This window comes from Mauremys reevesii, linkage group 11 (assembly GCF_016161935.1).
Source record: "Mauremys reevesii isolate NIE-2019 linkage group 11, ASM1616193v1, whole genome shotgun sequence".
NCBI lineage: Eukaryota > Metazoa > Chordata > Testudines > Geoemydidae > Mauremys > Mauremys reevesii.
Genome location: NC_052633.1, coordinates 16,458,981 through 16,474,679, shown reverse-complemented (window position 1 = coordinate 16,474,679; position 15,699 = coordinate 16,458,981). Strand labels below are relative to the sequence as shown.

The following is a 15,699-nucleotide window of genomic DNA, read 5'->3' as shown; positions in this document are numbered from 1 at the left end:
TCCCTTCCTTTTTCAACCACCATTCCAGAGGACTTGCATCCATGCTGATGGCGGATTCTACTAGATAACGAGCCAAAGCAGAGCAGACTGACGCATGTTCATTTTCATCATCTGACTCAGAGGCCACCAGCAGAAGGTTGATTTTCTTTTTTTGGTGGTTTGGGTTCTGTAGTTTCTGCATCGGAGTGTTGCTCTTTTAAGAGATCTGAAAGCATGCTCCACATCCTGTCCCAATCAGATTTTGGAAGGCACTTCAGATTCTTAAACCTTGGGTTGAGTGCTGTATCTCACATTGGTACTACCTTCTTTGCGTTTTGTCAAATCTGCTGTGAAAGTGTTCTTAAAACAAACCACATGAGCTGGGTCATTATCGGAGACTGCTATAACATGAAACATATGTCACAATGCAGGTAAAACAGAGCAGGAGACATACAATTCTTCCCCAAAGAGTTCAGTCGCAAATTTAATGAAAGCATTCTTTTAAATGAGCGCCATCAGCATGGAAGCATGTCCTCTGGAATGGTGGCTGAAGCATGAAGGGGCATATGAATGTTTAGCATATCTGGCACGTAAATACCTTGCAATGCTGGCTACAAAAGTGCCATGTTAATGCCTGTTCTCACTTTCAGGTAACATTGTAAACAAGAAGTGGACAGCATTGTCTCTTGCAAATGTAAACAAACATATTTGTCTGAGTGATTGGCTGAACAAGAAGTAGGACTGAGTGGACTTGTAGGCTCTAAAGTTTTACATTGTTTTATTTTTGAGTGCAGTTATGGAACAAAAAAAATCTACATTTGTAAGTTGCACTTTCAGGATAAAGAGATTATACTACAGTACTTGTATGAGGTGATATCACTTTTGCAGTGCAAATATTTGTAATAAAAAATAATTGAAGTGAGCACTGTACACATTGTGTTCTGTGTTGTAAATAAAATCAATATATTTGAAAATGTAGAAAAACTTCCAAAATATTTAATACATTTCAATTGGTATTCTATTGTTTAATAATGCAATTAAAAGTGCAATTAATTGTGATTAATTTTAATTGTGATTAATTTTGAGTTAATCGTGTGAGTTAACTGCAATTAATCGACAGCCCTAGTTCAAAGCTCTTTGCAGGATCAAGCCCTAAATGTACAGTGATGACAGATCAAGGGTGTGAGAGGAATAAGGGTAGACAGCACTGGAAATTAGGCTAATTGAAAGCCAGAATCTGGAGTACAGCCATGCACCTGGGAAGAGAATGTGAATGTTCTACAGTTTTCTTAACACTGCTCAGCTGATCCACAAGCTCACTTACAGAATGAGCTTTATTTGCTGTTAAATTATGGCTTATGATTTAGAGGTGTGGCGTTTTTATTGAAGATGCAGTTTTCCCATCACCTAACCGGAATTAATATTTGTTTTCATTATGCTGGTTTTCTTTGAGCGATGTGTCTACAGCTTTAGTGACACCTTGTGGCTTGTGAATTACAAGAAAATATTCCTAAGAACAGATCCACAGACTAGTGCATTTCAGGTCACGTCCTCCTTCATTTCTTAAAATTAACATTCTTAACAGATCACTTCTGAGTAATCGTCAATGCCGAGAAATAAGAAGTATGGCCCCAGTTCAGCTGGTGGAAATGGACCCAGGGAAAACAGCTTAGCACAGGCTTGACTGGGACTTAAGCACATGCTTAAAATTCTTTTGTGAACTGGGGCCTTTATAAATTGAGCGTAGAGTAGACAAAAGTATTTCGAATAAGAAACTGTATTTTTTATGCTTTACAAATACATTTGGAGACCTTGGTGCTTGCCGTTTGATATTTGAATACTTTTGCTTTCTCACCCGTATTTTTCCTCCCTTTACTCTCGTCTTCATTTTTATGTCATCTTTTCCTGATTTTACTTTGTTTATTTTCTCCCCCACCCCCTTCCTTTTTCTAATCAAATTCTGTTTTAACTTGGTAACTTGTTTGTTCATTCATTAGTTAACATTACACATGTGCATGAGTCTTTGCAAGGCGGCAGCGCTGGATTGTAAGCTCATTGGAGCTCTGACTGCTTCTTTCTGTGCGTCTACCTAGTGCGTAGTACAATGGGACCCTGCTCTTGACTGGAATTTCTAGGAACTACCACAAGACAAAGGATGACAGTAGTTGCCGTTAGGGAAAAGTAAGATGTGCTGGAAACAAAACAAATGGTAAACGGGCTTGACCTTGTGTGGGGATAGATGATTTAGGGTGTGTTCAGGGTGAATGTATTGTCAGTTTGCTATGGAGACGAGGGGGCCCCTAGTCTCAGAGGGCGGGGAAGTGACAGTTGGAGGAGAAGAGGAAGGCAGTGGAGGGACAGAGGCAGGCAGTGGGCAGTCAGAGAGAGAGAGTGAGTCTGGGAGTAAATGCAGAGAAATAGGGTGTGGGGAGAGGGCAGCCAGAGAGACAGAGGGAAACTGGACTGAGAGAAACCAAGAGTAAGTGGAGTGACTGAGGTTAAGCGGGGCAGACAGACGTACAGAAGAAGGTTCTTTTAGTTTAAAGCTGGCTGGTCAGGTCAGTCCATGTTTGATGGCCAGTTCCTGAGCTTCCGTTCCTGATCCTCAGTTCTGGTTGTCTCCTATCATTAATACATGTGGTGCCAGAGAACTGGAATGGGAGAAGCAAAGGTCCTTCAGATCCCATGGGTCTGGGCTAATGTCCACCCCTGCAAACGAGCACCACTGGAGTCAAGTCCATCCCTTCAGGCAGTCAGGAGAGCCACTTAGGGCTCAAAGAGCATTAGATAGGACCCAGTGAGTTATCTGGGGAAAGGGGAACCTTGAACTAACATAATAACAACAACCACCTATAAGATAATAGCCTGTGTATACAGAGACAGATCTATTTCTTTATTTAGCGGGTTATATTGAGTTAAGTACACTTAGTAGTAAGTTATTTATATATATATACACACACACCCTGTTATAAATGTTTTTATTATATATATTCTTCATCTATTTAATGTTATTGTGGGTAGGTGGAATCCAGTTCCATTTGTTCCAATTTAAGTAAAATCCCTTTTATTTATTTTTTGACAACCCATTGTATTATCTTGGCTCTCTCCTGCCGGGTAAATTATACCATCACTGTGATGGACCATGACTAGATCTTGGTTGGTGGTTTTGGATGGGGTGACCCTCGGCTGTATTACAAATTATAAACACAATAACCCGACTCTGAGAGGTCTGTTTACAAAAAAACAAAACCCACCCAGAAACAGCAATTCTCAAGGATAGTAGTCAAAGTAGATGATTTAACCACATAAACAAGTTAGGGTAGAGAATCATAAAATCACAAAAACGTAGGACTGGAAGAGACCTCAAGAGGCATCTAGTCAGTTCTATGAATTGAGGCAGGACCAAGTAAACCTAGACTATCCATGACAGATGTTTGTCCAGCCTGTTCTTAAGAACCTCCAATTATGTGGATTCCACAACCCCCCTTGGAAGCCTATTCCAGAGCTCAACCACCCTGATAGAGATTAGGAAAAACTTCCCAGCTAACCTAAATCTCCCTTGCTGCAGATTAAGCCCTTTACTTCTTGTCCTACCTTCAGCAGACAAGGAGAGCAATTCATCACCATCCTCTTTATGAGAGCCCTTAACCTATTTGAAAACTTATCAGGTCAGAATAATAGAAGCAGTTTCATGGCAATAATGTAACTGAGGTGGTGGTGCTTGGAACACTATGCTGTAACCACGCTTTGAGACCCAAAGGCTGACTGTGTCTTTAAAAATCCGTTTGTCTTGATCTCACAATATCCCTTCTTTTTGTGCATGTGTACAAACACACGTGGGTGCCCCAAGGAATGTTCACTCTCTGTGGGACTCTTAAAATTTCTTGCTCTAAAATCACCCTGCTATTTGGCATATCTTGCTATTGACAGGACTTCAGTGTCACAGCTGGTGAGAAAAAAAGAAAATTTGTTTCAGTTTTGCAGAATTTTTTTAAAATGTTCATGAAATGTTTTTTGAAAACGTTCGAACTATTGTTTGTTTTCCCCTCAATTTTTCTTTTTTGCTGCCGAGTGCAATAAAATGAACGGTGTCCGAGGCTTCAGATTTTTGGACACTTTTTTTCCTTTTTCTTAGTCCTGGTCTACATTGAACAATTAGACTGATCTAGCTACATCGCTCAGGGTTGTGAAAAATTTCATGCCCGGAGCACCACAGTTAGGTCAACCTACCTCCCGGAGTAGATGCAGCTAGGTCATCAGAAGGGACACACCACACCCTCCCTAGGAACCTGGTGGGAGTGGGAGGACCAGGGCTCATGCTGGCACCCTATAGTTTGGGGAGAGCAGGGATAAGAGGGAGGCAAACGCTCCACTCCATAGGACCTAGCTACCACTTTCTGTTGATGTAGGAAGCGTCCACATACGGCACTACAATGGCATAGCTGCAGCTAGCCCTTTAAGGGGAGATGGGCCTCAGTTCTCCTGTGACAAGCCTAACTTGCCTCCAGGTGAGAAAATGATTTTGGTCATGTGACTAAGTCAGGCCAAGCCTAGGAGTATATAAGGGAGAGGCCTGAGGGACACTAAGGAGTTGCTGGATAAAGAAGTCAACCAGCACACAGCCCCAGGATGGAGGACTCTGAGATCCCAGACTTGTGAGGTAAGTTACAGGCTGGGGAGGCCAAACTTTAAAGCCACAGTCGCAAAGAAGACTCAGACCCTAAATCTGAAGAAGAGTAGAAAGGAAGCTCTGTGGGAGTTGAATTATATGGAACAAATCAGACTCCAGGAGAAGAGGAATATTGTTTCAAAGACTTTGCTTATGACTGAATTATTTTGGCAGAACTCAGAGGGAAACTGAGGCAGGGTGCCTAGAGGGCTGTCCTAGGCCACAATGGGGTGTCCTGGGACAGTTACTTGTCTCTACACCATTTAGTTTACATTTTTCCACTTGAATTTTTCAAAGATGAGGGAGCTTTGAAAAATTACAGCAAGGAAAGAGAGAAACAATGAGGAGGGAAATAGACGTGAAAGGAAAAACCCTCAATATCATTCTATTCTATTCGGTGGCAAAAATGGGGAGGAAAGAGGAGGAAAACCCCAAAATCTGATATTTTGAAAAATTTTCAATTTACAAGAACTAAAAGGAAATGTTCATTTTGAAACAAGAAAATTGTTTGTAATTTTCGGTCAAACAATGGAACATGAAATGATATATTCCTGCAAAACAACTGTTTTCAATTAAACCCTATTTTTCACAGGGAGTCTCTTGGCTGAAAAAGTTTAAACCAGTTCTAAAAATGACCTTTTCTAAACTCACTCAGTGATAATGAGAATGTTGACAATGAGTCTTATACACGAGAGGGGCGGAGCATACAAACTTCAGATGGGCTCAGATACCATGGCAACAGATGTGGCATAAGTGGCTAGATGGATCCTTTTGAAATTAAGCTAATCAGTACAAGTACAGTAAATGTAGTAGAAATAATAGTAGCAAACCTTCAGTAGTGTTTGATATTAGAGAAAACAAATGCAGTCAAAAGTCTTCCTTGTGAATGCTCTTCTGTGCTTTGAATACACGTACATCCTTACTAGGATCGTAGTGGACCTCACGTACCAAAAATCGTCCCTTCAGCATCCCCAGGAAATTCTGATCCCGTTCATAGCGAATCCGACACGATAACAGAATAACAGTATGTTCTGAGCACAAGTGCTCCAGTGTCTGAAGCAGATCTGCAAAGGTGTCTTCCAGATAAATGATGTCTGCGCCCAGGATAAAGTCAAACTTTCCTGGCGAGAAGTTCCCCAAGTTTCTTCCCCATGTCAGTTCCTTTACCACAGCTCTCGGCTGGAGGTCGGGAGGTAAGTTAGCCTGAACGTTTGACTCGAGAAATTCCAGTGTGGCTTCCCTGTCTGTGATGGTGACATGAGCACCTGTGTGGCACAAGGAGTGTAAGTTTCAAGACAAGTAACTGATGTCCACTGATACAGCTTTTGGAATACAATGCTTTAAGGGAAGCAACCTCTAGTTCCCATTAAGAGTTAACAAAATTACTGAATAACAATGGAAACATTTACTAAACTGCCTGATTTTAAATCAATTGACACTTAGTACTATTTTTACCATTAAACATAAGACTAAATATTCCATCAGATCAAAATCGTTTTTGGAATGACTGTATTTCTTTTTAGAAAGACGGAGCCAATTGCTTTCTGTCTTTCTACTAGGAAATGACAGAATAAATGGTGGGAGATTATTATAAAAAAGTCTCATCTGATTTTTGCCCTGGTGTGGCATCAGATTACCCCTAGGGACCCAGACAGAGCAATTGGGTAACAAAGAGCCTTAGCCACAGCTATTTTACTCAGTGGATGTTTAAGTTAAAGGTTGCGATATTTCATTTGAATTGGGGCATAGTTTTAAATTATAATGGGGTTCAAAAGAAAATTAGATAAGTTCCTGGAGGATAGGTCCATCAATGACTATTAGCCAAGATGGTCAAGGACTCAACTCTACGCTCTGGGTGTCCCTGGCATCTGTTTGCCAGAAGCTGGGAGTAGACAACAGGGGTGGATCATTCGATGACTCCCTGTTCTGTTCATTGCCTCAGAAGCACCTGCCATTGGCCACTATCGGAAGACAGGATACTGGGCTAGATGGACCATTGGTCTGGCCCAGTATGGTCATTCTGATGTTCTTATAGTTTAATAAATATTTGATTTTTTTTTTTAAACATAAGAACATAAGAATGGCCATACTGGGTCAGACCAAAGGTCCATCAAGCCCAGTATCCTGTCCTCTGACAGTGGCCAATGGCAGGTGCCACAAAGGGAATGAAGAGACAGGTTATCATCAAGTGATCCATGCCCTGTCACCCAATCCCAACTTCTGGCAAACAGAGGCTAGAGACACCATTCCTGCCCATCCTGACTAATAGGTCCATCAATAGCTATCTTCCATGAATCTATCTAGCTCCCTTTTGAACCCTGTTATAGTACTGGCCTTCACAACACCGTCTGGCAAGGAGTTCCAGACGTTGACAGTGTGTTGCATGAAAAAATTCTGTCTTGTGTTTGTTTTAAACCTGCTGCCTATTAATTTCATTTGGTGGCCCCTTGCTCTTGTATTATGAGGAGGAGAAAACAACACTTCCTTATTTACTTTCTCCACACCAGTCATGATTTTATAGACCTCGATCATATCCCCCCTTAGTAGCCTCTTTTCCAAGCTGAAAAGTCCCAGTCTTATTAATCTCTCCTCACATGGCAGCTGTTCCATACCCCTCATCATTTCTGTTGCCCTTTTCTGAACCTTTTCCAATTGCAATATCTCTTTTTTGAGATGCGGCGACCACATCGACACATGGTATTCAAGATGTGGGCGTACCATGGATTTATATAGAGGCAATATGATATTTTCTGTCTTATTATCTAGCCCTTTCTTGATGATTCCCAACATTCTGTTCGCTTTTTTGACTGCCACTGCACATTGAGTGGATGATTTCAGAGAACTATACACAATGACTTCCAGATCTCTTTCTTAAATGGTAACAGCTAATTTAGACCCCATCATTGTATATCTATAGTTAGGATTATGTTTTCCCATGTGCATTACTTTGCATTTATCAATATTAAATTTCATCTGCCAGTTTTGAGATCCTTTTGTAGCTCTTCGCAGTCTGCCAGGGACTTAACTATCTTGAGAAGTTTTGTATCATCTGCAAATTTTGCCACCTGTTTACCCCTTTTCCCAGATTGTTTATGAATATGTTGAATAGGACTGGGCCCAGTACAGATCCCTGGGGGACACCACTATTTACCTCTCTCCTTTCTGAAAACTGACCATTTATTCCTACCCTCTGTTTCTTTTCTTTTAACCAGTCACCAATCCATGAGAGAACCTTTCCTCTTATCCCATGACTGCTTATTTTGCTTAAGAGCCTTTGGTGAGGGACCTTGTCAAAGGCTTTCTGAAAATCTAAATACACTATATCCACTGGATCTCCTTTGTCTACATGCTTGTTGACCCCCTGAAAGAATGCTAGTAGACTGGTGAGGCATGATTTCCCTTTACAAAAACCATGTTGACTATTTCCCAACAAAATATGTTCATCTATGCATCTGACAATCTTGTTCTTTATATTTTCAACCAATTTGCCCGGTACTGAAGTGAGGCTTACTGGCCTGTAGTTGCCAGGTTCAGCTCTGGAGCCCTTTTTAAAAACTGGCATCACATTAGCTATCCTCCAGTCATTTGGTACAGAAGCTGATTTAAATGATAGGTTACAGATGACAGTTAGTAGTCCCGCAACTTCACATTTGAGTTCCTTCCTTTCATTGCCATTTTAAAAGGAAGTCTGTCACAGTGGCTAGAATTTATGACTAAAGGGACATCTACACTTGAATGTAGTCCTATTTTAGTTCAATGAGATATGATCAGCATGGCAAGTTTAGGCATTACACAAACTTGTGTGCTGTCTGCACTAGATTATAGAATCGTGCTAGTTAACACATGTTAAAGATGACTTAAAATTTAAGCGTTGACACTGGAGCAGATCCTCCGCCGGGGTAAACTGTCATATCTCCACCGACTTCAGTGGGATCAGAGTCAGACCACTCCCACCCCACTTCTACACTGATGTAAATTAGCAAAAGAACTCATTGGCCTAATGAAGTCAATGGTAAAACTCTCATTGACTACATTGGGTACAGAACTAGGCTAAACTGAATGCTTTTGAAAATCCCCACCTAGGACTCCAATCAAGTCCACCTACACAGATCCAATTGCAGGATCAAATCCTATGGCTACAGCGAAGGTAAGGGAAAAAAAGTAAGATAGAGGGAGTCTTCTTAGCATATAGGCAACGTGCCTCAGGTGGCCAGGATTCATCCCTGAATTTGGTCCGCTGGTTGGCTCATTAGCTTCCCCGGCTTGGTCCGGGTACTGAGGGGGGCATGCGACGTGAATGCTGATCCATGCCCCCCTGGGGGGCGTGGGGAGAGAATGTATGGTTAACACACACAGTGCAGGAATCAATTACAATTAGAACGAGTGAGCTTCCCAGATAAAGAAGGCGCTACTTTTAAAATGATCAAATACCGGCTGCTTTTCAAATGGAAAATCAAACTAATATTAGTTCACGTTAGTGGAACTGAGCCTCTGTCAAAAGTTGTCGGTGGTCAGGCAAAGGAGTCCAGTGCTACCTTTACTCTTAGTCTGTGCTACCGCTAGGGTGTCTAATGAAACTCTGAAACAATGAGCGAATACAGCAGGAAGCAAAGCTAGGGCTGTGAGATACCAGACTTATGACTGGCCCCGCCGTTGGTCTAACAATGCCATGACTCACTAAACATACCCATTGCAAAGGGGAGACAGCGCAGCACCATGGATGGGACATCAGACTAGTTCAGGAGACTTGAGTTCTGTTCCTGGCCCTGCCACTGAGTGATTGACAGAACTTGGGCAAGTTGCTTAATTGCTCTGTGACTCAGTTTCCCTGCTTGCAAAATAGGGTTAATAATGTTTATGCATCTTTGTAAAGTGCTTTGCTATCTGTTGATGGAGCTCACTACACAAAATGTGAAGTATTAATAAAGCTGAAGGACATAAGCACAGCATTTATTCCCTGGGGGAGAATAGCTTCAGAAAAGAAGGGGATGCCATTGAGCTCACTGCCATGGAAACAGCAGGCAGCCTTAAGGGGGTTCTACTCTGAAGAAGCCTGGTGTAGCACCATCATCACAATAAATAATGCAGGAAGCTCTAAAGCCTGACAAGGAAGATAAGCCCCAGAGGAAACATCACAGTAACCCTCACATAGCTTGGCTGTTACCGCAGCCCTGTCACCTAGTGTGTGAATTTTATGGCTGCACCAATTTCTTAAAGAAAAACTTACCCAATAACGTGGCCACTATTCCCAGCAATCCAGTTCCTGCTCCTAGTTCAATCACTGAGCTCCCTTGCAGATCAATACTTCCCATCTCCAGATAAGTACACAGGACTACAGCCTGAAACAAGAGACAGGACTAATTAAGACTTGGGGATAATTTTAGTGATGCCAGACCACAGTATTTCTGATTGAAACCAGTAGAGAAGGTTGCAAGAAAGGTATGGACAATCAAGCACCTCAAGTCTAAAGGTATACTTTGCCATCCATGTTATACAAAGGCTGACAGGAGGCAGAGCGGAATATCCAAACTATCAATCCTGCAAAGTAGGTTAAAATAATGACATGGGACTGTTTCTTCATTACATCCAAAACACAACAGACGGAAGCAGAAAAAGACATAGTTGCACTAAGAAAGGAAAAGCAGGATTTCTGTTTGATGCAAAAAATGAATGCAAAATTGCAGAACCGTTGAGCTGCACCATTGCCCTTTATCGTATTTCTTACAACTTTCCAAAACCTTTTGGTTTAATCTTGGTACATGCTTGACATGCTCTTCATAATGTGTGTGATGGTCAAGCAGTTGAGCGTAATGGATTAAGAGCACTTATATTTAAGTACAAGTTAAATCCAATGTGAACTACTGGTAAGCAAGTTCCCACACCCAAATCATGACTTCGCAAGAGCATCTGCTATAGAAAATTCTGTCTCATCAATATCAGACTTATCCTTAGGAATGGAATGAAGCTGGGCTAGCATATATGCTCCAATTAATATGAGCAGTTAAACTGCAAAACTCGTTATTTATGATCAGAGAGAGGGACATGATTTAGTGGTCAAAGCACAGGACTAGGACCTAGGTGCAGCTAAATTCCAATACAAGCTCGACCACTGACGACTCCTGTGCTTCAGGTTTTCTAGCTACTACATGACGCTACTTAACTATCTCATCAAGGTGGTGTGGGAATTAGTGGCTGTCCAGTGCTTTGAAGATTAAAAGAGCTATGCAAATACTAAGTATTATTTTATTATTATTAAGACTTGGTCAAAAAAAATGGGAAAACAACTTTGTGATAAGTCTTGAAAGTGGCCTCATTTCCCACAAAGTCTTTCATGTTTTTTTTTTCAAAATGTTAAACTTTCTATTGCAATAATTGTCAACATTTTTCATCTACCAAAAAAATGGATTTTCTTACTGAAAACACAGTTTCCAGTACACTAGCAATCTAACAACAAAAATCTAAAAATATTGAACATTTAGATCAAAGTATCAATTTTTAAATGTTGCAGAAAACTGTGCAAAATGGAAAGTTTTGATCATGCTGACAATGTACCATGAAAAGATTTTCTTTAAAAAAAAAACAAAAAAAAAAGCACTTTTCAATTGGGGAAAAAAACTTCTCATGCAGAAAATTTGCAGCCAGCTCTCCTAGGCTGCTGGGCATGTCATTTCACCTGTCTATAAAATGGGAATAATTGTATTGGCCTCCTTTGTAAAGAGTTTTGAGGTGTACTGATGAAAGGCACTACATAAAAGCTCAGTATTATTAGGGGTTGGACTTGAAACAAACACATGTTCTGCACAAATGGAAATATTTTTATTTTAATCATACATACCGCATCCCATACGACTGCTGCTACACCCAGTTGCCTCCAGTTTTGTTTGATTTGGATGGTGTGGTTGGCAAAATGATACACAGATGAAGATTTATGGAACTTCTGCAATCCCCAGACCGCACTGTAGTCATAGGGAACCAACGCCATTTTATTATCCATCTATCAAATCTCTCTGACCTATGGAGCAAGGGAGAACAAGTCTATGTGAAACCTCAGGGAGAAAAGAACATGTTTTGTCCTCGCAAACTAATTTGGCTTGTTTTAAATAACGAGGGAGATTCCAAATACCGTTTTGGATCCTAATGATTCGCTCATTGCTTAGCTACTGTGGAACAGCTTCAACAAGAGATTGAAGGAGTCCCACGTGAGACTATCCCTTAGCTAGGTGGTCACGGCATTCACCCAAAAGGTGGTCAACTTCCTTCTCTCACTCAGCTGGAGGGAAGATTTGAACTGGGGGTCTCCTACATCCCAGCTGAGTACCCTAACCTCTGGGCTATAAGTGTTGGAAGGCGGCACTCCTCTCCCTCACTGTTTTGTGTCAACTCGTGCGTAGGGGCTCATGCAGTAAGTGCTCTCTGAGCACACTTACCAGATAGGCCCCTCAGACGAGTTGGGCAGAGGAATGCTGATACTCCCGGTTCATATCAGATGCATGTGTAAAATTCTTTGAATAAGATGGCAAGACAGTGTGACAAATGTGGAAGTGTTAAATCATGCTGGTATGTCATTCACGGGAACGTTCATTAGTAAGAAAAGACTTAGGTGGCTTGGACATGTTAAGTGAGTGCTGCACTACAGGATCCCGCAGAGTGTGCTGTACTCCGAAGCTCGCGAAGGGTCTAGAAAGAGAGGCAGTGCACTGCGCAGATTTTGGGATGCTTGCAAAGAGGACTTAGTATGTTGTGGATGATTGGGAAAGGAATGCAGAGTGCCGCTCTGGATGACGGAGTCAGCTTGTAGATGGAGCGAAGCATTGCGAGGTGGACTGGATCAAGCTTTGTGATGACCGGCGTCAGAGGACGAAAGAATCAGTTGCTTGGATTCAGAGCATTGCTCGTGTGTGGGTGTGCCCTACCGGTGGACGGTGCTGTCACTAGCCCACTGGACTCAGCAGCCATCAAAGAACTCACTGGTGCACACACCATGCCCTGTAAAGAGCACTGGTACCACTGATTGATTGAACCCTCGGGAGACGGCGGTCTACATTTCCTGCCCTAACCTGCCATGCATTCTGACGGTGCTCAATCCCGTACGCTCCTGGGAATCACATCACCCACCCTTGTGAGTGGAACAAGGACAGTTCAATACCACAGTGGGTTCAGACAGGGCATGAAGAATGTTGCTGTAGCTAATGGGAGCTGCAGCAGGAAGTCGAGGAGAAGGTAAATTATCGCCAGCGGAATTTAGCCGGGACATTGGGAGTAATGCCAGTCACTCACTCCCGTAAGGAGGCCCAGGTCTCGGCCAAACCAGGCATCAGTAAAGAAAACAGCGTGGGGGGAGGGGGGGAGGGGGCAAGGTGAGCTGAATCCGTGGAGCTTTGTCGTGCACAGGAAATCTGTGTCTAGCCGCTGCTAAGGCCCTGCCCCACCCCCCCCCGCCCCGCGATGGGGACAGGGCCTGGCGGCGGAGCTGCTGGGGGGCTCGGGCAGGGCTCGGCCGGCCATGCGCGCTGCTCAGGGGCGGCTCCGCAGCGCATGGAGCCGCTCCGGCGGCGAACGGCCTGCACGGGGCGGTGGAGGCAGCGCCCCTTTCCCGCGGGCCTGGAGCCCATGCAACGAGCCCCCGGGCTGTCCCGGGAGGGGCCGCCCTGCACCCCGGGGCCGGGCACTCACCGCCACCTCCTGGCTCCAGGCCGCGCCGAGTCCCGGCAACACCCGCCCCTTACAGCACAGGGGCGGTGTCGCTCCCCGCCCCGCCCGCGGTGCAGCGGAGCTGGGCTGGGCCCGCAAGGGTTAAAAATGCTGCAATGAGTCGGGGGGTGGCCCGGGAGTCTCTGCTCCCGCGTGGGGCCAGACCCCCCCCCGCCGTGCGTGAACCGCTGTCGCTACAGCGGGGCCGCTAAAGCCACGCCGCGCCGGGGCGCGCAGGTGTAATGGACACGCCTTCCTCGCTACCAGCGGGGCTGGACAGCCTCTCCTTCGGGCAGAGCGCGGGAGGTGCCCGCGCCGCGGCAAAACGAGCTCTGTGACAGAAAAATGTCAAAGCCGGAACGCGTTTGAGTCTGAAATGCCCGCACCGTATCCTAGGGGCGTTGCACTCCCCAGCCGGACTACAACTCCCTGCTGCACCAGAGTCTTCCCTAGGGTGAGGCCATGTGTCAGGCCGGCTGCCTGGCCATGCTGTATCCTGGGAGATGTAGGCCGGCCGGGGGCCCATTGAGGAGGACGGGAACATGAACCACGATGACCGCATTTTAGAATTAAACTATTAGGGGGGTTGTCCGGAATATTTCAGTTTGGGGCCAAAAAACAAATAAATAAATAATCTGATATTCGGGGGGGTTGGTTTTTTTTATTACAAAAAAAATCAAAATTTTCCCAGGTGCACAGATATTTTCTCTGAAACATTTTGTTTAGTCAGAAATCCAGTTTTCTGTCAAAATCTGTTTTTGACAGAAAATTTTCAGCCAGCCCTAGTAATATGATTTATATATCATGTGGGCAGTGTAAGATTTATGATTTCCTTAATTATCCCTTGCTTGCTTTAAATAGCCTCAGTTTTGTAGAGGATGTGCAAGTGCAGGTTGTTACTTAGCAACCTTCACCAGTTTTTAAAATAAAGGTTCTTTGTCTCTGGAATCTCTCTAAAATACTAGATAGGCATCTATCACCTTGATATCTAAATGCCAAGCAAATGTATGCCAAAAAAAAAATCAAAATTCCTGAGAGATATTTGGAAGTTCTGCCTCTCCCTGGTTTCAGTTGTGTTTGATTTGTAGGAAGTCATTGGATTATTGGAAAAGCAGGCTTGCTTTATCTTTCGATCTCCATTTACACTGCTATGAACATGACCTAAGCACCTGGAAGTTTTCATTACTCGTCTCTAAATGGTTCTTGGGTGAACATAGTTGACTATTACTGCAGCACTGAACTTTTTGCGTATCTTGGTCAAAGCATATCTCAGGACTGGAAGATGCGCCGCATAGTGGCTGTTTGGTGTAAACGTCCCTGCAGAGTTGTTTGTGTAGGGAGTGTCTGTTCATCTTACTCTGTTTCTGTTCAAACGCTACTTGTTTGGCCTAGGAAAGCAATGGGACCTGACATACTGCGTCTCTCTTTTTCCATCTTCAATATCTGGTTATGTGAAGCCTGATCCAAGTCCCTCTGAAGCCGTTGGGTGTCTTCACATCGATTTCATTGAGCTGTGGGTCTGGCCCTTACGGCACAGAATAGGTCTATCTATCTCCTGAAAAGATACAGGATCAGATTCTTAAATGAGATCCCTCGGGCAGTGCAAACGAGACAGAATCTAGCTGTGAAAGGGCAGCAGGGAATTGGCTTGGTGTAGGGAAACTCCCTGTGACGTTGCACTCCATATGTTTATGGAAATATGCTTATGAGTGTAAATATAATGTAACTGGAATATGCTTTATGCCAAAGGTCTCTTGTAAGGTATCATTACAAAGCTTATAATCTATTGAGTGTGATCATCCTATTTGTTTGGAGGTATCATTCTTGTATCTGAAGCTAGAAATATGAAGTATTACTCTAAAGTCCTATTGTAATTATGCAAAGTGTGGGCCATGAATGGTGGCTTAGAATCTTAGAATCCATTAGCTAGAACAATTGGTTGTAAATGGTTCTGTTTACTTGTAAGCCTTCCTGTGTTCGCGTGAGTCAGGCCAGTAAGAATGGAGGCTTGGGGTCTCACAGGACATGTGACCATGACACCTGGTACTGGAATCCATCTTAAACCTGGTGCTTTTCCATTTAGAAGGAGGGGTGGGGACCCAGAGAGACAAAAGATTCCCGCCTTGTGCCAAAGCTATAAAAAGGGTTGGCACAGAACAAAGTGGGCTGCAGTCATAGGAAATCCCCTAGTTACCACCTGAGCTGGAATTAACAAGAACTGTACCAAGGGAAAGGATTAGACCCAGACTAGGAAGGAGTCTAGTCTGTGAAAGAAGCTTATTGGAACATCTCTGAGTGTGAGATTTACCTGTATTCAGTTTCTTTACTATATTAGGCTTAGACTCACGTGTTTTGTTTTA

The 15,699-nt window shown here is 43.4% G+C and overlaps 1 protein-coding gene across 5 annotated transcripts; it reads right to left on the bottom strand.

Moving 5' to 3' along the window:
* Nucleotides 1-320: 320 nt before the first annotated feature.
* Nucleotides 321-13,763, bottom strand: METTL21A (methyltransferase like 21A). 5 transcript variants are annotated; one of them, XM_039495727.1, is made up of 5 exons: nt 13,322-13,697; nt 11,484-11,660; nt 9,876-9,987; nt 5,479-5,913; nt 321-339 (listed from the first exon to the last, which is right to left on the bottom strand). In XM_039495727.1, exons 2-4 carry the CDS (start codon nt 11,640-11,642, stop codon nt 5,516-5,518), a joined length of 669 nt encoding a protein of 222 aa, XP_039351661.1. In that variant the 5' UTR covers nt 11,643-11,660; nt 13,322-13,697; the 3' UTR covers nt 321-339; nt 5,479-5,515. The 5 variants fall into 5 exon arrangements, with proteins under 5 accessions (XP_039351661.1, XP_039351660.1, XP_039351659.1 ...); XM_039495726.1 differs by lacking the exon at nt 321-339 and adding an exon at nt 1,108-3,925; XM_039495725.1 differs by lacking the exons at nt 321-339; nt 13,322-13,697 and adding an exon at nt 13,726-13,763 and having other exon boundaries at nt 3,932-5,913.
* Between the last annotated feature and the right edge of the window lie 1,936 nt (nt 13,764-15,699).